The sequence below is a fragment of the Sus scrofa genome, chromosome 11 (genome assembly GCF_054392235.1).
Source record: "Sus scrofa isolate SSC_HxYL_T2T_F1_AM1 chromosome 11, Sscrofa_HxYL_maternal_Yorkshire_Landrace_v2.0, whole genome shotgun sequence".
NCBI classification, from domain to species: Eukaryota; Metazoa; Chordata; class Mammalia; order Artiodactyla; family Suidae; genus Sus; species Sus scrofa.
This window is the reverse complement of record NC_139393.1, coordinates 75,444,935-75,468,701: the sequence shown is the minus strand read 5'-3', so window position 1 is coordinate 75,468,701 and position 23,767 is coordinate 75,444,935. Positions and strand designations below refer to the sequence as shown.

At 43.6% G+C, this 23,767-nt stretch overlaps 2 protein-coding genes across 10 annotated transcripts in view; one reads left to right on the top strand and one right to left on the bottom strand.

Moving 5' to 3' along the window:
• Positions 1–23,767, bottom strand: part of UBAC2 (UBA domain containing 2) — a 175,930-nt gene that overhangs the window by 70,271 nt on the left and 81,892 nt on the right. The gene's annotated exons all lie outside the window — the stretch shown is intronic.
• Positions 3,580–17,502, top strand: GPR183 (G protein-coupled receptor 183). Of its 5 annotated transcripts, XM_021065848.2 has the most exons (3): positions 3,580–3,634; positions 14,565–14,665; positions 15,613–17,502. In XM_021065848.2, the coding sequence occupies exon 3, from the start codon at positions 15,643–15,645 to the stop codon at positions 16,711–16,713; it is 1,071 nt and encodes a 356-aa protein (XP_020921507.2). In that variant the 5' UTR covers positions 3,580–3,634; positions 14,565–14,665; positions 15,613–15,642; the 3' UTR covers positions 16,714–17,502. The 5 variants fall into 5 exon arrangements, with proteins under 5 accessions (XP_020921507.2, XP_013836083.3, XP_020921508.2 ...); XM_013980629.3 differs by lacking the exon at positions 14,565–14,665; XM_021065849.2 differs by lacking the exons at positions 3,580–3,634; positions 14,565–14,665 and adding an exon at positions 11,704–12,619.

The following is a 23,767-nucleotide window of genomic DNA, read 5'->3' as shown; positions in this document are numbered from 1 at the left end:
TTCCATCTCCCTAGTGCCTCATGCAGACCTTACACAGAATCAACCCTCACGAGGTATCGGATTAAAAAAAAATAACAAAGCTACTGTAATGAATGGACTTATTTAAACTGTCGTACAAATACTACACACACACACAAAAATTTGTTTTTCTTTTCAATTAAATTCATCTAAACTCGAATATAGTTATGACGCAGCTGTGCATTCTTTTCATTAAAAAGTACAAGTTACCATTACGGAAAAGAATATGGAAAAGAATACGTATATATAAGTGTACACACATGCGCATACATCCATCTACATACACATACATGTACATAGAGAGCCGAACTGCTCTGCTGTTAACCAGAAACGAGCACAACATTGTAAATCAACTGTACTTTAAAAAAAACCAGTTAATCACTCCGGGCTTAAAATCCTCCGGGGACCCCCTACCCTAGAGGAAAAGCCGAAGTCATGACAAAGACCTACAGACCCCACGTGACCCCCCCCCCCCCACGCCGGCTCTTGCTGCTCCAGCCACCTGGGACCAGAGCGCATCTCCCTCCGGGGGGACCAGGCACGCGCACCTGCTTTCTCTCTCCAGGCCATCCTCCCACAGGTAAGTGCGTCACTCCCTTCCTCACACCCTTCCCATCTCCACTCCAACGGAGCCTTCTCTGGGAGGCCCTCCCTGACTGCCTCGTTCCAAACTGCAGCCCCTGCCCACCTCACAGCCCCACCCCACTTTGCATTTTCTATTTCCTTTCCTCATGGCACCCATAACCGCCTAATTTTACTAATGACTCCATGGCCAGAATGGAAACTCCACAAGGACAGGGATCTCTGTCAGTGTGCTGCTCTATCTCTATCCTCTAGAGCCATGTCTGGCACAGGGTAACTGCTCAATGAAGAGTTGCTAAATAAACTTCTCTTTAAAATGGCAAAACCATACAGCAGAATCTGTCTTTTGCTTTAAAAAAAAATACCCCTTTCTTGCTTTATTATTTTTAATGATGTTAAAACAACAGTTTCATACATACACTCAAAGTACGACCTATTGGTCTCTTGGTAGCAAAATTCTATTTTGGTTGCACTTGAGTTTCACATTATAGAACGTATCTTTAGGTACTTAATTTATAGACGTTCTTCTATTTACATTTAGCAATAAAGTATAAAGAATCTGAAGCAGAGTCCTTGCTTGAGGTTACATGTCAACGTAAACTAAGAAATAACAATAGGAGTTTTAATGACCACAGCTCACACCTCATGTACTAAGAGAAGAAGCTGCAAAATTCCTTAGAAGTTATTCATCACTGTGTAGTTTTAAACGATGACTAAATACTAAACCACATCTACCCATAATACAAAAGCCCGTATTTCAGACCATGGTTATATAGGTTGTTTTGCAGAAAATTTCCATTGCTATTTCTATACACACTGAATGTTATTAGTCAGTGACCCGTTTTTTTCTTTTCCTTATTTTATGACAACATTTGTCCTTTATACTGTCAACAGTATCTCAGTCTGACCTTTTTGTATTGTGAACAGCTGACTTTTGAAAGCCCTACCTGGCTTAAGCATTTAGGGCTGAGATAGAGAAAAGAGGAACACAGGTTCCAAAGAATTCATTTATTCCTTCAACTAAAGTCACTAATATTTCTTGAGTGTCTACTATACACTCACAACAAATATAATCACAGAAACGATCCAGGTCACAAATGTCCATTTTATCTTTTCTACAGAAAAGGACGTTGACTCCACTTGTATAGCACCACTAAAGGAATCCTGGTAACTTTCAACAACAACAAAAATGAGGTTTGTGAACTCATGAAATTATCTCACACTAAACACCAGCAGCATCTCAGAAGACAAATTATCCCACCACTTCTTTTTTATACACTTGATGACTCTAATACCAAAAAAAGGGGAGATCTAGTTTGCTAGAACATTTACTTTACCTAGTTGGGTTCGTGATATAACAATGTTTGCTTAATAAAAACTATTTTGAAAATTAAAAACCAAACCCCCCACCAGGATGACTTTTCAACAAACTAAAAAACTTCTCAACAGTGTCTTTTTCAAGGATTCTTCATTCCGAGTTTGAAAGGAACTAATTCTAGAAGATTTTATCATAATGATCCACCAAATCATAAAATCTCTACATTTCCCTCTTGTAGAATTTTTGGACAATCTTGGTGATCAATACTTCAATACTTTTATTTTAGAGGCAGTGGGGTAGAGGCCCAAGGAATTTGGGTAAGTTGCTGCTCATCTGTTTGACAAGGTTTCTCCATAGATCTTCAGGACTTCGGAGCTTCTGAGAACGTACCAAGCTTCCCAATGGAACACCACCACTGAGAGGCTAACGGTGCTCGGTCACTTTCACAGAATCCTGGAGTGGAAGGGCCTCTGAGGTCACAGAGTTACAAACTCCTACCAAATGATTCAATTCTCTCTACATCATCCCTCAAAGCAGTCATCTGGTTTATGCAAGCACCTAAATAAGAGACAGCCTATGTCATTTTTTTATGATCCCAACTCTTGGGAACTACTTTCATATTTTGATTTGAAAGCTATCTCCTGTAACCTCGTCTCACCGGCCTTCCTTCTCCTCTCTGGGGTTAGGGAGATTGATACATGCAACCTAAACCCTTTTCCCTGAGAGCTTCCCAATGCACAAGGATACGTGTGACGTCTCCATTGAGCCCAGACGTGCTCAGTTTATTCTATCATTTCTCCTAACACCCGATCAAGACCCCTCGCCACCCAGGCATGATGCTCTGGGTCATCTTGTAAGATGCAGCCCCCTGAGCTACTGGGAAAGGCCTTCTCTCCTATTCTGAGCACTGTATTTCCATTAATTCAGCCTGCAAATCAACCGCACTTTGATAGTGACATGACATTGTTGGTTTAAACTGTGTCAATGAAAACTCTAAGGCGAACAGGGCAGGACTGCTTCACCTTGTGCACAAGAGGCAATTCTAATCATAAGATGCTCCCTTCAACAGGCATGGAGTCAGTCGGTTGGTCTCTTGCCTGAAAACACCAACTAATCATTGTACTTATGCAAAAGAGCATCTTTCTTCCACTCACCACAGAAACTTCTATTTCTTCCTCACAAGCTGTTGATAAGATACAGAATGAGTAAACTACTCCTTGGGCCAAGTTTCCAGGCAGACAGAACTGTCAAAATTGACATTTTTCCCTTAAAACATTTTAAAATTCAAACTTTACACGTAATATGGGTACGAAAGCATCAGTAACTATGATTCTCTTTTTTTTTTCCTGGTTAAGGTTTATTATTTCAGTCTCTCCCAAAGAATTTTTTTAATACTTACATCTTTACAGAAAAATTTATAAAGTTCCATAGATATCAACAATTCATAAATTCCAAGGGGGTTTTGGATAACTCTTTAAAAAAAAAATCACTAACAGAAAATTTTCACTTCCCATTTAAAAAAAAGTGCACATGCACACATGAGGCTAACTGATCATTACTATGCTCAGTCACAGGGTGACAAAAAAAAAAAAAAGCCACCACCATAAAAGGATGTCTGCATAATCTCTCTTAAAACAACATGCCAAAGGTTAACCTACTTCAGTTTGGGTGAATACTGACGGCTACCACACAGAGGCCCCAACAAGGCACCGAGAGGTAAGTACCAGATATTTTGCTTTTTCAGCAAAGTCTTGTGAGTTAAGAAAAAGCCTGAAAGCCTAAGGTTTAAGATAGTAAAGAATCTGTTCAACAAAAACTAGAAACGTTTCTAACAGAAATTATGTCACTAATATAGTAAATATAGAGACTCTCTGGTGAAGAGCAATTCTAGTAAGTTGATATTAAGTTGGGTGAAAGCAATGGATCATGCCAGAAATATCTGACAAAAAACAGAGCTTACTTTGTACTTCTGCATGAACTTGCAGTTACAGAAAAAACAGTATCCAGTATTAATCATCAAACAATGCCGGCATTTCAGGATACTTTAAATATCAAGGGAAAGGAACAAAGTTATTTTAAAACGGAGTTATTTTAAAAGGAACAAAGTTATTTTAAAATAATTTTTAAGTTATTCAGCACAATTTAAAACAAGAGTTAGTACATTTTACTATTTGACCATGTATCTCTGTACATAAAAGTCTTTGCCACACTTCTACTACTTCTATACTTTGATACGTTCTATTATTTCTCAGGAGAGAATCCCAGAGGTAGAGTTCTTGGAGCAAAGGGTACAGATACATTTTTTTAAATTTAGATATAAATTGATACTTTTCAGTTTACAGAAACCTTTCATCTATTTACCCTCCCATCAGTGACAGTCTGGGCTTCAACCGCTTCTCAGTCAACATGAGCATCTTAATTCTAAATATAAACTATTAATCTAATAAGAGAAAAAAGAATATCTTTGTTTTATATTTATTTAATGATCAGTAGGGCTAACCATATCACCATATTTTCCCTAGAACTTCTGTGTGCCCAAAAACTTCTGTGTGTCACAAAACAATGAATTATATGCAGTGAACTGTCACTGGTTATGTCCAGGATAGGAATGAAGGTAATACAAAGTCTTGGTAAAACAGAGGCTGTGCAGAGACTTCCTCTACAGGAGGGTGTGTTTGGGGGTTTTTGGCGGGGAGGCCTCACTTGAGGCACACTGTAGGGTACTGGGTAAGAAGAGCCTGGGCTTTGAAGTCAGGCTTGAATTTGGGCTCCGTTATTTCCCAGCTGTGTGACCCTGGACGAGTTACTTCTTGGGCTTCAACTGCTTCATTTGTGCAAAGGGGAGTCATCCTACCGCCCAGGGCTTAGAACACTGGCTGTCATAGCAAGTGCTGGAAAACTGCCTGCTGTCACTGCTCTCTCCTCGCTCTGCCCATTAAACCAACAGGCAAGGGAAGGACCAATCCAACAGGCAAAGTGCCCCTGCCCTCTTGTTTCTGTGGGACTTATTTTTCTTGGACTGACTTGCAGATCTTCAGGGAATATTTTACATATGACCGCGTCTATGCTTGCTGTCCGGACTTCGCGTTTACTAGCATGTCAGTGCATGTCTTCTCTTGGGGGGTTCAGCGTACCTTTGGACGCGTGGCTCTGCAGAGCACCCTGCTCCGCAAAGCAGCCTCACAATGCCACCTCTCATGTGCTGCTGGTGGTGGGGACTCCTTTCACAAATCACTCTCAATTGGCTTCTGAGAGCTTTTCAGTAACTTGACCAGTCATTTAATGGAATGAAGATTAACTATGGCTTTAATTTGTTTATGCCTTCTATAGGCATTTACTGCATGTCTGTTGCCGGCCAGTTCTGAAACACTCAATGGGATAAAATGTATATGAGATAAAGCCATCATCCTTAAGAAGTTTACATTTTAAAAAAAGAGTTCATCACCAGTTAGGGAGTTTACTAGGGGTAGTTTTCTCCCTGCTCCAGCAAAGGGGCTGCTAGAGCTGTTAAAAGGCCCTGGTTGTCTATGTCCTGAGGGTGTGTGGTACCCTCCAGCCCACAGAGCGCCTCACCTCCCAAGAGGTTTGTAAAATACAGGGCTTCCATGCAAGATGAAATAACACTGGTGAAAACCCCCTGAATACTACAGAGGTGACAAAGATCCTTGTGGTATCTCCAACCCCAAGAGAAGAATAAAAATACTTTGGTAAATATCTGTGAATATTTAAAAAGCAGTGTAAAAATAAATTAACAGATAAAAGTATCCTAGGAATGTATCATCTTCTTTCAATGGAAATTTCAATCCAAACTGTCTTACAGAAATATTGTTACAAGTAGCAAAATCGAAATTCACTTATAAAACTTTAGTGACTTTAAAATATGCTATAAATTAATGCATTCCTCGTTCATACCAACGTATTTTCCTCCTCTTCTCTCTGGTTCAGACAGGTGTGTGAGTTGGTACGTGTTACAAGTTTTGAGATGCCTTCCTGTCTTACTCGTTTCCTACCAATAAATGTCAGACCGTGGTGGAAATATGAGCTAGGGATAAAATATATTACATGAAGTGTGATTTCTGTTGCTAAACTGCCTGGATTGAATCCTGACCCTTAACAGCTATGTCTGAGGGCAGGCTCGTAAGTGCTGGTGCCTCAGGGTCAGCACTGGAAATGGATCCGTGAAAGTTTTGTGAGCTTCAGAGAGTGAATACACGCAGAGCGCCCGGGGTAGTGCCTGGGACACGGTCTGTGCTGAATAACACTGGTTGCTTTTATTAATCTAATGCTTCCTATGGTCTAATAAGGAACCTATGATTGAGGATCAAGAGAGCTGCAATTCTGCTCTTGGTTAATGGGTAGTTACTGAGCTTCCAGTGGGGGCAGCTGGAGATAGACGGAGTTTACCACACAGTCCCCACTCACGGGGCTGCATAGGCTACTGGGAAACAGGAAAGAAAAATCGACAGTACAGATGCTATTGCAGAGCTGCGGGGCCGCGCAGGACACCCCACCCTGCCTTTCAGCGCGGCAGGGGAGGTGCTGTCGAGGGAGCAGGAGAAGATAAAACCGGGACGCTTCTAGGAGCAGCAGATTCTGAAGGAAAGAAGGCACTAGAGAGGAGGGGGGTCAGAGCCTGCAAGCCGCCCAGCAGGGCCGGGGCAGGGCACCGCGAGAGGGGAGCCTCCAGCGCTCCCGCAGAAGAGGGAAGCAGAGCCCCTCGCGGAGGAAACAGTGTGTCACGACAGCCAGCTTTCAGTTTCCCCGGGTCCACTGGGCACACTGGGAGGGCCTGGGGAGGGCTGCAGCTGCATCGACGAGTGAGGGTGGCTTGGGGGGAGCAGCACACAAACAGGACAGACAGAAGTGCCCGGTACAGGGGACAGGCCAAGGGCCAGGGGGCTGAAGGCCCAGGAAGTGGGCCTGGCAGGACTGGCAGGAGGTGGCGGGTGAGGGAGCACACGGAGTCCCAGGGACTTCGTGGCCCCTGGCCTGGCACCTGTCTGGAGGGAGGACCCTGAGCAAATGACCTAATTTCCCTGGACTTCTGTTCATCTATAAAATGAGGATACTTAATGTTTCTAATTCTATGAGGTAACAGACAAAACCCTAAATTTCAAATTCCCTTGAACTTTAAGGACGAAGAGTACATGTTAGTTCTAGAAACACTCTGGATTCAGAGGATGAATATACGGACTCAGTCCCTCATTCTAAGGAGTCCTTGTATATTATGCAGCAGGTTAGCCTACCCACAGGTCACATGATGTCACAAGGAGACACGTTATTTGTCTTCTTTACACTGGAATCATACTGTGGTGAGATTGTTTTTTCTTACAGTCTCTTCTTTTTTTTTTTTTCCCGTCATTTCTAGGGCCGCTCCTGCAGCATATGGAGGTTCCCAGGCAAGGGGTCTAATCAGAGCTGTAGCCGCCAGCCTACACCATCAGCCACAGCAACATGGGATCTGAGCCGCGTCTGCAACCTACACCACAGCTCACGGCAACACCAGATCCTTAACCCACTGAGCAAGGCCAGGGATCAAACCCGCAACCTCATGGTTCCTAATCAGATTTGTTAACCACTGCGCCACGATGGGAACTCCTTTTTCCTTACAGTTTCTAAGTATTATGCCATCTATTTCAAGTCCTGGGAGCTACCAGCTCCTTTGTCGTCATCTCTGATAACTTTTGCACCATCCTGGTCAGTAATGAAGGTGACAAAAGCCACACAAGGAATAAATGACCAGAGAAAGGTGAAAGAAAAATAGCTGGACCATGTAACACCCCAAATGTCCAGGTGGGTGTGTGACTCCATAACACACAGGTCAGGCACCTTTCACTTGCCCATCACTTCCAGTGCACCTGTTTACAGAAAGTGACATGTCTCCGAGTGCCCACTGGGTCCAGGACACCACAGCAGCAAAGTGCAGACTGGCCAACACTTTTCTGCTTTGTTTCTGTCTTGCAGAAGGTCCCCGTGCACTGTCCTATATATGACCCTGGGCAGACCTGCTGGGAGGTGGTCAGGACTGGGTCACGGGGTCAGCAGGAGGGTCACCCTTCCCCCAGCCAGAGAAAGCGCGCTCCCCAGGAGGCAGGGCAGAGAGGTGCCCTCAGACAGACTGACCAGACAGCTGGACTCCTAACACAAACACCCGGGCACATGTGAGGTTCCGGCGGAGAAAGTGTAGGCAGCTGTCAGTGTGTCACCATTCTGGGCAATGTTCCCTATGTATCCTCCAAACACAGAACAAAAACAAAATCTTGGACACAGCTATCAATTTAGGACTCAAAGCTGGTTGGGGAAAAAGAAACAGAACACCTGCTAGTGTAGAAAGATTTCTAGGTTAGCTGGGTGTGTCCTGACTGTCCCCACAGTTGAGCAGCAGCATGCTAGAGGGACGATCTGACCTTGCCAAGGAGGTGACGGGAGGCTAGGCCTGTGCTGGTCACAGCCTGTCTGTGCCTTGAGCTCTTTCCACAGTCAGGAATGAAGGGTTTGCACCTGCCTATTCTGCAGGCCGTGGGACACATGACTGCTCAGGTGGCAATCGTTCAGTTAATTTAAAAGTAGGTGAGAAACATCACTGGTTGAGTGCTAGGCCCTGGCGTGTGTGACAGTGGATCAAACTCAGATGTCCCAGTTTGCTCAGCTTCAAGAACAAGGGGGCTTTTTGAAGTAACTGAAAAAATACTTATAATACTAAGAAACCGGAGGAAGAAGCAATGATTTCTTTCTTTTGCCTCAGGGGCACTGGACAGCCTCAGCCTGGTGCCCTGATCCGCCTGTTTCCTCAGGAGACCGAAACCTTGGGACTCCACCGAGCCCTGAGCCTTCCATGGCCCCCTCCTTTCCCAGTGACTTTATTCCCCCTAACCAGAAATAGCCCTCAATCTTACCTCTCATCAACAAAACACCCAAAGGACAGTGTATCAACAGAAATCAGAGAATCACACCAAACGATGTCATAAGTCTTCATCATTTAACAACAGACACATGCGACTGGTACCTGCACGTCCATCCTCTGGCCTTTGGGGGAGCGTGCCCCTGGAGCTTCCTCTTTGGTGCGTACGCCACTGTGGGCACCATGAGTCATATTATCTCCAGGTGTAAACACGGGCCTGTGCAGACTTCACCGCACAGACAAGTCACCTTCACTAATGATCATTTCAGCATGACCCACTTGATTCACTACTAACGCCTGCATTTAAACAAAATTACTAGAAGTTCAACCCCTTCTTGTTTTAAATGTGGATGATTATTAAGTGAACAAATATTAGGGGCAAAGGTGACATTTCAGGAATCTTAAAGCTAAATGCCAAAAGCTGGTATTCTAGTGTTTTACTAAACCTTTGAATATAATAAAATTTTATTGTTTCTGCCACAAATAAGAGCTAAGAAAATAAATATTCAAACAAGTAATTGAGGACTGCAGAAAGTATACATAAGTTCCCTATGAAAAACCACAAATGCCTCCACGTTGCCATCCAGGGTAAATAGCTCCAGAGCACAAATTACATTGGCTGAAACTTACATTTAAGTTTTCTTAAGTTCTAATAAATGAGTTTGGGGAGGGCCTTTTATTTTTTCCTTTCCGTGGCCAGAAAGTACTTGACAGTTCATGTCAACATGTCCGGTTATGCAAAAACGAGACGATAGTATCTTAAGAAACACAAGCTGCTCTACTAGTAATGAAATCAACTCTCGAGAAAACTACATAGAGGCCCACTTCCAGAGACATCAGTGAAAATACTTTGGAGGATATTGTGCTGTGGAAGAACCTGCTGATTTACACGTTAGGATAACAGTAAAACTAAAAGGACCAGCACCGCATGACCGAGACAAAACCACAAAACCAAGAGCGCCTCCTTCACAAGCGCCTCCTTGCTTATTAACGAAAACAGCAAGAGAACGGGCACAGATGGCCACCACGGTGGCCGTCGCCTAGTTCAGGAGGAGGTGTTCCTTGAGGGGAACCTGAACAAGGACCCACACTGCCTGCAGCTCAGGTCCTATTTGTGTCCTCAGGGCAAAGGTCACCACCCTCATCCTTGTCCCTCAGCTGGGAGGCACTAAGGTGCGCTGAGGCACACTGCGTGTGGGTTCATTAGAAAGCATTATGAAGAAATTCAAACTACAGGTATAGGTACTCTTAGGAAAAAAACTGAAACTTCTTTGTGCTTTTTTCTAAGCCATAAAATGATGCACCATACTACTTTCAAGTACAACTCAGCATATCTATCCCAAACAATAGGTCAGATGCTGCTAATGATTATGAAAATGGAACGCAGTTAAAATATAGTCTAAAATAGTCAGATAAAGAAAGGAAGGATTTAGTTATGACTCAACGCGGAAGGATTAAAAATAGTTAAGAGTCCCCTGGTGGCTCAGTGGGTTAAGGATCTGGGGTTGTCACTGCTGTGGTTCTGGTTACTGCTGTGGCACAAGTTTGATCCCTAGTCCGGGAACTTCCACACATCACGGGCAAGGCTTAAAAAACTAACAAACAAACAAAAGTTAAAAGAGGAATTTGCAATCTAGAGGTTGATAAAGGAGCCACGTAATGCCAGCAGAACCAGGGGGTCTGTGAGAAGAAACACAGCAGAGAATGCTGAGCTAATACGTCATTCAGTGAACAGCAGCACATTCCCAACAGCATACCTGTGCCAGTTTTAGGTCCTGGGACATTAAAAGGTATCACTTCTGTATTTCCAAGATTTAGCATATGGAGAACGGACTAAAAAAAATTTTTTTTTAAATTTTTATGGCCAGACTGGGGATCAGACCCATGCCTCTGCAGCAAGTGCAACTGAATCCGCTGCAGTCAGATTCTTTTTTTTTTTTTTTTTTGTCTTTTTGCTATTTCATTGGGCCGATCCCACGGCATATGGAGGGTCCCAGGCTAGGGGTCTAATCAGAGCCGTAGCCGCTGGCCTACGCCAGAGCCACAGCAACTCGGGATCCGAGCCGCGTCTGCGACCTACACCACAGCTCACGGCAACGCCGGATCATTAACCCACTGAGCCAGGCCAGGGATCAAACCCGCGACCTCCTGGTTCCTAGTCGGATTCGTTAACCACTGCGCCACGACGGGAACTCCCCTGCAGTCAGATTCTTAACCCACTGCACCAGGGCAGGAAAGCCTAAAAACAATTTTGGCTGAATAAAAGAATGGAATAAGAGAGCAAAGAGGTCTTGCTGTATAGCACAGGGAACTACACCCAATCACTTGTGATAGAAATGTGTGTGTATGTATATATATATATATATATATAGAGAGAGAGAGAGACAGAGAGACACAGAGAGAGAGAGTGTGTGTGTAAGAGGGAGAGCGCGAGCGAGCTGGGTCACTTTGCTGCACAGCAGAAATTGACAGCCCACTGTACATCAACTATAATAAGAAAAGAATGGAGTAAGGCAAGGTTCAGGAAAGGTATCTTGAATCCTAAAATGCTTAAAGGAAGGTATGAAATAGTATCTCTCAGGGAAGATAATAAATTGGGATTGGCTGATGAAAGAACAGGATAAAAGTCAAGCAGGTGAAAGAATTTTTCTCTCCATCTGGAAAAGACAGAATGTACTAAAACTAGAGCATTAACAACAGAGGATACGCAACACCTAAGGAAACAGAGCAGAGCTCCTGACGGATGGACCCAACCTTCAGAGGTGACTAAACATCCGAATGGACCTGTTTCAGAACAGCCCAGAGCCCCCTTCACCTGAGCTCACTGGGTCAGCTCAGTGACACATCCAGGTTGTGCAAGCGCCTCTCTCTGGCTGAGCGGCCCGAGGGCGGGCAGTAACAGGCCCCTGGACGGTCCCTCCCGCAGGGAAGACGCTCTATGACGCAGCGTCCCCAGGCCTGGCCTCCCACTTGGGAAGGCACCTGTCCTGGAGCGGAAGCCCCGCTGTCCTCTCGGAGGCTCCTCTCCTGCCCCGGAGCCCCCCGCGGCCCTGTGCACAGGTGAGGCCGGCCCTAGAGCCCAGCCACCCTGAAACCACGACGTCTCCATTCCTGAAGGGCGGTGGGAAGCGGCTGCCCGGGTGAACACTGGACAGAGTGGGGGCTTGGAGCCAGGTGGGCAGAGAGAAGGTTCCGGATGGCCTTTACCTTCTCTGGCAGCGGTCCTCTCGCGTGGAGCGTGGGTAGGTGACGGCAACACTCAGCTCCCAGGGGAGCTGTGACGGTTCCTGCAGACAGAACCGAAGGCAGGCTCCGAGCAAGAAGGAAGGCGCAAAGCTGCCTGACGAGCACGGAGGGGCCGGCTCTGGAGAGAATGTCAGACGACAGGGCTTTGGCGAAAGAACTGAATTTAAAATAGATATCCTCAGATTGAGAAAAATCCTTTACCTAGTTACTCATCTCATGGTTAACTCAGGCCTGGCGTTAAACTGCCGAATATATGAATGAGACTCTAAGATTACTCGTACAAAATTATGTTGTGGCCTATACGTCCACGCAGGTGTGTGTACAGCCGCTTTTTCTCCCCTGAAGGGTCAGTTGTGCCACCTGCCTTCCTTCCTTAACACGCTTCCCTGTCAGAAAGCAGGCGCCTGTCTACACGGCCATGTTCAGCGGCCGCCCAGGTCTCCACTCTGCGGCCACACCGCGGCATGCCTAACCAGCCCCGACACCGGGCATTTGATTCGGCAGCAAATTTTCACTTTTAAAAGGAACACTGGGCCAGACATCTTTCCCTTATGGTGAGTGTTCTGAAACCGTGGGCATTGCTGGCTCTGGCGGACGCTGCGTTTCGTTCAGGGAGGCAGACGGGCCTGCACCTGCGGCGGGCGGGCAATGGCACATTCTTGTCCGGTTCACACGTTTCCTCATCTCCGCAAGAACCGCTGTTCATGCGGAGGATGAGCAGACTGCACACACAGTGTGTCTCTCCCCACCAAGTGCGTCGCAGGCACTTCTCATGAACCTGTATGGGAGGAGGCCTCAGAATACAGTATATGCATTGTATATACATTGAGATTGTCCGAAAAAAAAATTTTTAAACAGAAATTAGAAAAACAAAGGCAGCTCTTAATGCCTGTTCTGAAGCTGTGACCTGTGCCTGGAATTTCCACCTCTTCCCTCGAGTCCAGTCTCAGTTCTTAAAAAGTTATTTCTCACATGAAGCCTTTCCCAACTAACTGGAGAAAGATTTTTGCTATTTTTATTCCACCACTGCAATTCCCACGATTTCCCTTTCAAGAATCATTCCATTTTTTTTTCCCCCACACAAAATATAAACTCCACACTTACTGGGTTTTGTTTTTTTGGTTTCTTTTCTACTTCATTAATACCTGCAATTATTTTCATTATTATTTTTTCCGTTGGGCAAAGTGAGTTCTTTTCTAGCTTCTGGAGCTGAATATTTAACTTATTTATTTCAATTAAAAATAAAAATGCATTCAAGGTTTTGCATCTATCTCGGGTTAATTCTTAGCTGCGTTCCACAGGGTTTTGTTTTGGTTTGTTTTAGTTATTTTTGTCATTTAGTTCTAAAGCACTTCAAAATGTGCACTGTGATTTCTTAATCCATGAGTTCCTAAGAAATGTACACTTTTAGATTCCAAATGTATCCTCTGTCTTTTTATTATTTCTAATTTAGTTGCACTATACTCACAAAAAAAAAAATGTGAGCTGCCAGCTAATGATTTTCTGAGACGTCTGAGATAGCTCTGATGACTAGTACATGGCTAAATTTGCAAAAAATGCTCATGTGCCTCAAGCACAAATTCTTTTCGATTTTAAGTCATGCCGGGTAAATCTTCTTTGTCGTATTTTAATGAAAGTGCGTTAAAATCTCCCATTATTTTTGCGGACTTGTCCACTTCGCCTTTAAATTCTGTCAAATTTTGCTGTAACATGCACAATTCATGATTATTTTTATGTCCTTGGTGAACCACACGAGGTTTTTTTTTTTTTCAACTTGTGACATTTTTTTTATCCCTATTGACTGTGCCTTGAATTCTATTTTTTCCTGATGTTAATACTGTTACTCTAGTTTTCCACCGGGGGGGGTTTGCCTGGTATGTGTTTTCCCACGCCTTTATTTTCAACCTTTCTGAAGCACTCTGACTTCTCTCTCTTCTAAGCAGAATTACAGCTGGATTTTTAAAAATCCAAACTGACCATCTCCATCTTTTAAGAGATGGGCTCAATCTGTTGTGAACACTCCTCCCCTCTTATTTTGTGTTTTCTACCTACCACCCTCACCGTGTGCTTGTCCCCAGTCTCTTTTCCTGTCTTCTCTTGGATCTACTTCCTTTTTTGCTCCCTTTTGCTTCCGGTCGGTCGTATTTGTATTTTCAGGACTAACCTACCGTAGGAAGTGCACACCTATGATATCAGTGCAATCCTCTGACAATTACTCTTGTCTGTGGACATCACTGATTTCAGACTGTCAGAACTACGTTAGCAGAGATTCAATTCATTTAATGCGGCAGTCAGGGAGGCGGATGGGTAGTCGGTGCTTTGATAAAGCTATTAGATAGTGCTTTTTAATATACAGTATCGGTATCAACAGATACATTGACGTTTTCCCTCCACGTGGGGGACTCTCATATGAGATGAGTGCCTAGAGTCAGACCTATGAGAAAATTATTTTTCTTCTAAAAATAACCCCACAGAATTTATTGTTCTGCTCTTCCTTAGTTTTACCAAAGTTCAGCCTCATACAGGGAGGTTTTTCCACTTTTCAACTGAGGATGTGAAATTTCAGCTTGGACGTTATTTGTAACAAGAACAAACAGTAGGTAAGCAAGTTACGCATTCACACGGTGGAAACCGCAGAGTACCTTTCAGACGTCTCCAGAGAATCCACAGAGATGACAAGCACATCACACTGACCCATGAACACATTAAGTGAATAAAGCAGAACACAAAATACCGCACGCGTAATGGTTGCTACTATACGCGTGTGTAGGGAGGTACACCGCAGGCATCACTGGGCTATCTGCAGAACGACACAGTTTGAACTTAATTTGAAAATTTTCCCCTTGAAGCACTTAAGTTTGTGTTTGTTTCTTTTTCTTCTTTTTTGTTTTTGTCGTGGTTGTCATGGTCATCACCTTTTCTTTCGTTCGTTCTTTTTTTTTTTTTTTTTTTTTTTTTTAAAGAAAACCCAACTTTCAGTTCCTAACAAAGGCCTTAGCTTATTTCTCATAATCTTGGGGTTAACACAAATCAGATCACTGTGGTAAATTCATATTTCACTACATAAATGTGTGACTGATTTCATTTCCTGGCAGTGATACACATTTGGAGGGAAAAAAAAAAAAAAAGTCCAACTGATATTCAACTTAAAGGCGAATAAAAGTGAAGTTTTACGCCCGTCCTGTCTGAAATGTGGGTTGTTATATGTGATTTTACTATAAACCAGATAATGATTCAGAAAAAGGAAGGGGAAATTTCTGCCCCAGAAAGCTAGTGCATCCCCTCTAGTCACAAAAATACATTTGCCCTGTTTTGATGCTTCTATTTTCTTTGCCAGAGCTTTGCCCAAATTGCCAAATTGTGAGAGTAAAACTGTAAATTTTACTCTCTGTTCTTCCTGTTACTCCATAGTATGTAACTACATACCACAGATTTTTAAAAATTATATAAATCTTGAAATTTTGGAAATTAGCTCTAGAGGAGGCAGTTACATTGCTTTTAGTTAAATATGCTTTTCATTAAATGCAGCCTTCCCGGTTTTTCCTAGAGACCCTGAACACTGCCGACGGATATAAAAATGGACAATTTCACGACCCCCTCGCAAGCTCCTCAGGAAAGTGACTGTGACCTCTACGCCCACCATGACACAGCCAGGATCCTCATGCCTCTGCATTACAGCATCGTCTTCATAATTGGGCTCCTGGGAAACTTGTTGGCCCTGATTGTCATTATTCAAAACAGGAAAAAAATCAACTCTACCACTCTATATTCAACCAACTTGGTGATTTCGGATATACTGTTTACCACTGCTCTGCCTACACGGATAGCCTACTATGCGCTGGGCTTTGACTGGAGAATTGGCGAGGCCTTGTGCAGGATAACTGCTCTCGTGTTTTATATCAACACATACGCAGGCGTGAACTTCATGACCTGCCTGAGTATTGACCGGTTCTTTGCTGTGGTGCACCCCCTGCGGTACAACAAGATAAAAAGAATTGAACATGCAAAGTGCATCTGCATATGCGTCTGGATTCTTGTATTTGCTCAAACACTCCCTCTGCTCATAAAACCCATGTCAAAGCAGGAGGCTAAAAGGACTACGTGCATGGAGTATCCAAACTTTGAGGAAACACAATCCCTCCCCTGGATTCTGCTTGGGGCCTGTTTCATAGGGTATGTACTTCCGCTCTTAATCATCCTCATCTGCTACTCTCAGATCTGCTGCAAACTCTTCAAAACGGCCAAACAAAACCCGCTAACTGAGAAATCTGGTGTAAACAAAAAGGCTCTCAACACAATCATTTTCATAATTGTTGTGTTTGTTGTCTGTTTCACACCTTACCACGTTGCCATTATCCAGCACATGATTAAGAAGCTTCATTTTCCTAATCTTCTGGAATGTAGTGAAAGACATTCATTCCAGATAGCTCTGCACATCACGGTGTGCCTGATGAACTTCAACTGCTGCATGGACCCTTTCATATACTTCTTTGCGTGTAAAGGGTACAAGAGGAAGGTCATGAAGATGCTGAAACGTCAAGTCAGCGTGTCAATTTCTAGTGCTGTGAAGTCAGCCCCTGAAGAAAACTCCCGTGAAATGACGGAAACGCAAATGATGATCCATTCGAAGGCTTTAAATGGAAAGTAAAGAGGAATCAAATCTTGGATTTACAGCAAAATAAACTATGTGAGGAACTTTGCAGGACTTTTCTCATAAAGCAAAACAGTTGTTCCACTTCCAGTGAGGATTCGGTTCCATTCCTTTCACTCGGTACCATTTCTCACCTCCAACTTGGAAGTAAAACGGTATTTATGTATTTTTCACACTTAGGAGAACAACATTAAGCAAAGTTCTAATTCGTAAATGAAGTCCTACACCAAAGGGAGAGTATGTGAATAACTCTCAGCGAAAAAAGACAAGTTTGGTTTTAATGAAAAATTTAATCATTAATATTTCCCACCAATAATTTGGCAAAAGAAAAAAAGACTGTTGGAGTTCCCGCCATGGCGCGGTGGGTTAAGAATCTGACTGCAGTGGCTCGGGTCCCTGTGGAAGTGCAGGTTTGACCCCTGGCCTGATGCAGGGGGTTAAAGGATCTGGTGTTGCTGTGGCTTGGGTGGCAGCTGTGGCTAACATTCAGTCCCTGGCCTGGGAACTGCCACATGCCATGGGTGCAGCCATAAAAAGAAAAAAAAAAAAAAGAAAAGAAGCAGAAGAAAGACTGTTAAAAACTGTATATTGCCAATGTAGAAATGTTAATATTGTAACATCTTTCTTTTTTCTTTTTTTTTTTGGGAGGGGGATACCATTTCTTCAATTTCTAGTTCTTTAAATCTTAGACTTTATCTCCTCAATAATAACAGTCTTGTTTTGTTCTGAGTCATAGAATTTTGTTTCTAAGAACTCTTTTGGAATAAAGAGCAGGATGCTACAAAATTATGAGTATGTCTTTCAATGCTGTCAACTCTCAGCAGAAGTTTCAGGGAGATTGTAAGTGGGAGTAGACAGATCTGGGTAGCAACGTTATATGATGATGTGACAAAGGCGATGAAAGCACTGAACTCTTCCCAAACAGCCAGCACAGCATTTAAGGGCCATGGCTCAAGAATATGACAAGGGCTTCATGTGGAAGGAGAGTCCACCTGCTAAACTTCTCTTGAGAATAAAAAATACAAATAAGCTTGTCTTTTCTGGGGTCCCTAGGGTATTGTTTCTTCTTTATTCAGAGGTTGGCAATATCTATACGTCAATGGTTTGGGTCACCAGAAAGGACAGGGAGGATGAGCAGCGGGGGTATAGTTGCTGCCTGCCTAAGACAGACAGGGAGTACCGTGCAAACTCATAAACTTCAGAAACCCCAGGATTCTTTATAATATTATAATTTGCTCAGATAAATACCTTATATAACCTCTGCAAGTATAATCACCCATCTGTCAGCTCGAATTTGTTTTACTGAATCCCCAAATTACCCCAATATAGTATCAATGTTGACAATGATACCAATTTTGATAATGGAACATAATGAAATAAAATGTATCATGAGTTATAATTAACATTTTTATTAGGTTTCTGATCCTATAACTATTTCTTATCTTACTCATTTTCAACTTTTACCCTGTAAGAAAATTAATATTTTTTAAACTAAAAAAAATTTTTTTTCTTTTTTGCTTTTTAGGCCTGCACCCGTGGCATATGGAAGTTCCCAGGCTAAGGGTCAAATTGGAGCTACAGCTGCTGGCCTACACCACAGCCACAGCAACGCCAGATCCGAGCCGTGTCTGCAACCTACACAACAGCTCACGGCAACGCCAGATCCTTAACCTACTGAGTGAGGCCAGGGATCAAACCCACAACCTCATGGTTCCTCATCGGATTCGTTTCCGCTGAGCCACGATGGGAACTCCAAGAAAATTAATCTTAATGGTGGATTCAACACAATTTACTGAGTGCTTTCAGATCTGTATGTTGTTAATTTCAAAGACAGCTACTTGAACTTAAAGCCATTGTCAAAAGTAGGCACTGGTCTTTGTAACACCTTATGGAGACAGATGAGACCACATGGACGGAAGTTAGGAACTTAGGGCCTTCCCTTCACCCCATCTATAAACCTTCCTAAGTGAAGGAGAAAATAAATGGCAAAACACTAAATTTTGGAGTTCCCGTTGTGGCTCAGTGGAAACAAGCCTGACTAAGTATCCATGAGGATGCGGGTTTGAGCCCTGGCCTTGCTCCGTGGGTTAATGATCTGGTGTTGCTGTGGCTGTGATGCAGGCTGGCAGCAGTAGCTGTGATTTGACCCCTAGCCTGGGAACCTCCCTATGCTGGGGGTACAGCCCTAAAATTAAAAAAAAAAAAAATTTAATTAAAAAAAAATTATGCAGAGTGACACTTATGTAGTCATTTGAGTTATCGCAAAAGAGAAACCATTGTGAAAGTTACTAAAGGAAATCCAGAAACAAAGCTTCCTGAATTTCAGAGCATATCTATGGCACATTAGTTTTATGAGTATGTTCCAGCACTGACTCGGTGTGTGTGAGACATCACGCTGTTTCTGAGCAGATGAGAGAGTCCTCACTGTGTTCACTCGTTTGAAGACCCTTCAAACAAGAAAGTAAATATCTATGACACCTGACAAAGGAATAACACATGCTTTTTTCTGATTAGTTTTCTGCCTCCTCCTTCCATTGTATCGCAAGTTCATATAAAGGATTTTACCCAATTATCAGTAGCCATACTGTCAAAAAAGGTAAAACTTTAAACCTACCTTCAACTAATGTCTTAAAAAAGGGTCTGTGCTCTAGTCAAACTCAGTTCTTCACCCTCCTTCCAAAGGCCCTTATTGCCTATTTCATTCGTAAAGTCAGCTGGTCACACATGGCCGTAGGGCACCCTCCCATTGTTCTGTATTAGTGGTTGGCTTTAGGTTTATTTCCCGTGCATCTCCCTCAGGAGTAGGTAAACTTGGAGAATAGGGACAATGCTGTATAATTTTTGTATTCTGTTAGAGAAAAAAGGAGGTGGCCTTACATATAATACATTATTTGAAAATCACAACCTACAATTACTTTCTAAATCCATCAGAAGATACATTATTAATCACTATGATAATAGGGAGCTAGAAAAACTCATATAGGAAAGCTGACAGTTAAATGTCAGCTAACCATATTTAAGTCTTTCATAATTTTATTTTTATTCCTAAAAGGATCATTTGGTTAATTTAAAAAACTCTCAAAGCTATTTAGTTTGAATTAGTATAGAAACAGACTCTTCAGTGATAATCTAGAATAAAGAGTATAGACTAGGAGTCCCCGTTGTGGCTCAGCGGAAACAAATCTGACTAGTATCCCTGAGGACTCAGGTTCCATCCCTGGCTTGGCTCAGTGGGTTAAGGATCTGGAGTTGCCGTGAGCTTCACTGTAGGTTGCAAACGCAGCTCAGACCCGGTGTTGCTGTGGCTGTGGTGTAGGCCAGCAGCTGTAGCTCCAATTCCACCCCTAGCCTGGGAACTTCGATATGGTGCAGGTGCAGCCTAAAGAGAAAAAAAAAAAAAAAAATTACATCAGGCATGTATAAAAAGTGCAATAATCCACAAAATAATCCATGCATTATATAATGTCTTCCTTTTCACAATCCTGTGAAATAGGATGAGCAAACTGTATCACCCACACTTTAATAAGAAACCTAAATTCAGAAAAAGCACCTGGCAAATTAGAGGCAGCATCAGGAACATAACCCTAACTTTACATCCGAGCCATGAGAAAGACAACTGAGTAACACAGACCCTGAAAAAGGTATTAGAAGGCTTGTTTCATTATAGGTAGACCAGCTAACCCTTAAATAGGACAAAAAAGCAACAGCAGGTAGATTCTGAACTCAGCTGGGCTGGGAGTTCATGAGAATGAGGATGTTGGAGGTTATATACCCAGCACCTGGTACTGCGCCTGGACCGCAGAAAGCTCTCAACCATCCATCTAATTGAACAGCACTGTTTTGTAATGTTACCAACAAAATACTAAAGCCCTACTGAAATATCTGCAAGTTCTTCATTTCTCAGTGAAATGAACAGAAACACTCTAAATGCTTAATGATATATGCTGGAGAATATGTAATTGTGTAACTGAAAGCAGGGACCCTACAGGACTCAATTTAAACTCGACATGTTAAAGAGCAGAATGAATCACCCAAGAAGCCAATTTAAATCTAGACTGAGAAACATGTTCTGCTTGAAACCAATTTCACATTTCAAGAGGCAGGGGCAGTGACTCCCACCAACCAGTAAAAAGTACCGGGCAATTTTAAAAGAGGAAGCATTGATCTTAAATTAGCCTTTCAAATGGTCTATTTGGGTCATTCTTAGCCCACTGTAATTTGCTATTCTTTGAAAAGCTAAAAACATTTGCTCATTGACTATTCAGGTAAGGATGACAAAATGAAAAGCTAATCGGGTGACAACCCGGCCCACCCTCCTACATCCAGGGAGGACTAAATACGCGCGTGGGAGCCACTGCCACTGGAAGTTTGTTTTACATTAAACTCGGAAGAGCTGATCACTTAAAAGATAATCCTCAAATCTCTATTCAACTAAAAGCTCAATTTGCTAAGAAGGAACAAGTATGGACATTTACTACATGCCACCTTTCCCCCCACCTGACAGGCACGTTCTCACTTAATCCTAACCAACTGAAGAGGTGGGTATAACTATTACTTCCATTTCGCCCAAGAGGACACTGGAGTGCCAGGCCATGTGGAGAGGCGGCGCAGGAATTCAATCCAAACCCTCCGACCCCGGTGCCTGCAGCCTGACTCTTGGTAAGAGCACGTCCCCGCTTACAGAAATATGCTCACCAAGAGATGGCTCCACTCCTCCCCTTGCGGAGGCGGCCTGTGCCTCGGACACCTCCCATCACCGTCTCAGAATTTCAGCTCCTCTTCCTTCCCTGCTGGGGCCGTGTCATTTCTCTGCAAACCCAAACTCCATTCTCTCAGTCGCCCACACCTGACCACCACTCTCCTCCACCGCTTTTGGCCCCGAGCCCTGCTTGGTTTCTCCTCTTGCACGCAGTCTTGCCATCTTTTCTTTTTGCACAACATCATCATCCTGGTCCAGACTGGCTGGCATCGCACACCTGAACTACTACCACTTCTTTCTCACTGGTCCCCTCAACCGGAGTCAGAAACTTGAGCCTTCCTTTCGGACGCTAAAGTGGAAGCCAGCAGATTAATGCTAACAACAGCAATGATAAGTAACTGCTAACAATTACATGGCATAATGCTCTACGCACTTTATGCATATTCAAGCCTTGAAATAATTCTGTGAGGCTTGTCCTATTACTATCATGGTTTCTACAGATGAGAAATTATGCCCCAGAGAAGTAAAGTAACTTCCCCAAAGTCACACAGCTAATAAGTGGAGGGAGACAGGCTCTAGACTCTGGCAGTCCTGCTCCAGGGTCTGTTACCCCCCCCCCTTTTTTCTTTGGCTTTTTAGGGCCATACCTGAGGCATATGGAGGTTCCCAGGCTAGGGGCTGAGTCGGAGCTGTAGCTGCCAGCCTACACCACAGCCACAGCAACACAAGACACGAGCCGTGTCTGCAACCTACACCACAGCTCATGGCAACACCGGATCCTCAACTCACTGAGCAAGGGCAGGAATCGAACCCGCATCCTCATGAATATTTGTCAGATTTGTTTCTGCTGAGCCACTACGGGGAACTCCCGTGACTCTGAATCACTATGTTATCTCTCTTAAACAAGAAGAATTATGTGTCCCAGGTCCTTAGAGAACTTTGGAAGAGACACTTTACTGATCACTGAATAGCCTCAACTTCCCTCTGGGGACACACGTGACTACTCCTAGCCAATGGGTTGGGGACAAAAGTGATACTTCCAGGCTAGAGCTTTGGGTTGCAGGGAGGAATACTCCCTACTGTGAGTCTCTCCCGCCACAGTGACCTGCGAGGCTCTCGATGGTGGGATCTGTGTCAGCCTGGGTCCTTGAATGAGTAAATGGAGAATTCCCCACCTCCAGCCCCATCCACCTGTGGTGGCCAAGCAGCACACACAAAGAATGTGTCTACGTATTCAGCCACTCAGATTTCAGGGTCAATTTGTGACTACAACACTTGCCAGCCTTCTGATTAAATCAGGGTTTAATCTATTTAGAATGAAACTGACCAATACCCTGAGTGTGAGATAAGAGAAATGCACGCACTGTGCAGTTCTCCCAGGAAACAAACCATCTTCCTTAATCCCACTTTCATTCTGTCATTTCACGCTCCCGGACTGAGAGCAGTTCCCCACCGTCTACCACGTGAAGTCCAAGTTCCTCTCCCACACTTTCAAGCCCCTGCAACCTCATTTCCCTCCACTGCCCAATAGGCACCTTTCAAGACAGTCTAGTGGGTTTCATCTGAGCCATGAACATAACAGACATTTGCTTCTCGCGGTGGGGTCATTCTGCCTCTGCCACTGACCCCTGCCTCTCCCGTTCCAATGGCGCCTCTCCCTCTCATTCTCCTTTGACTACTCAAAGCCACCCGGCTTCCCTTTCCTCAGCTTATTTTGCTTTTTACAGCCTATGCCACATAGTTTTCACTTTAGACAAATATTATCTTGCAACAAAGGAAGAGGGGAAAAAAACCAAAAACACTGGCCTGGAAACCTGTGGCCTGGTTCTGGTTTGACTACATGTTGGCTATGTCAGCCTCTGTCCAGTCTTTCAGCCTTTTCTAGATTGCAGTGGTCTTAGCAGTGAAATAACAGTGCTAGATAATAGGTATGCTCTGTGCCAATCATCACACGGCCTTGGGTCTCTTATTTCATGTGCATCACTCTTACACCCCTCAACTGAAACATAAGCGCCACTGGGCAGAGACTGACTGACTGCGACTCCGGGCGTCTCTGAGCACAGCACCTTCCATGTAGATAACGCTCAAAAAATATGTCGACTACAGATCACCAAATATTAGCTGAGGATACTATAGGACTAGCACCATTCAAGGATGATAGATTAGACAGCAATCAACGACTACGGTATGTTTGGTACTGAACTGTTAATCCTGGAAAATGTATTAGGTTGGAAACTGGAATGACATTTAAATTAGTCAAGATTTCTTTTCCGAAAAGAAAGTTTTCTATTGAGAATGGACTAGGACTGCCGCCAGCCTCCCCTCTTGTTCCACATACAAAGAAGCAACAGA

Coding starts and splice junctions, on each gene's coding strand:
- GPR183 (XM_013980629.3), top strand. CDS start 15,643: ATGGACAATTTCACGACCCCCTCGCAAGCTCCTCAGGAAAGTGACTGT.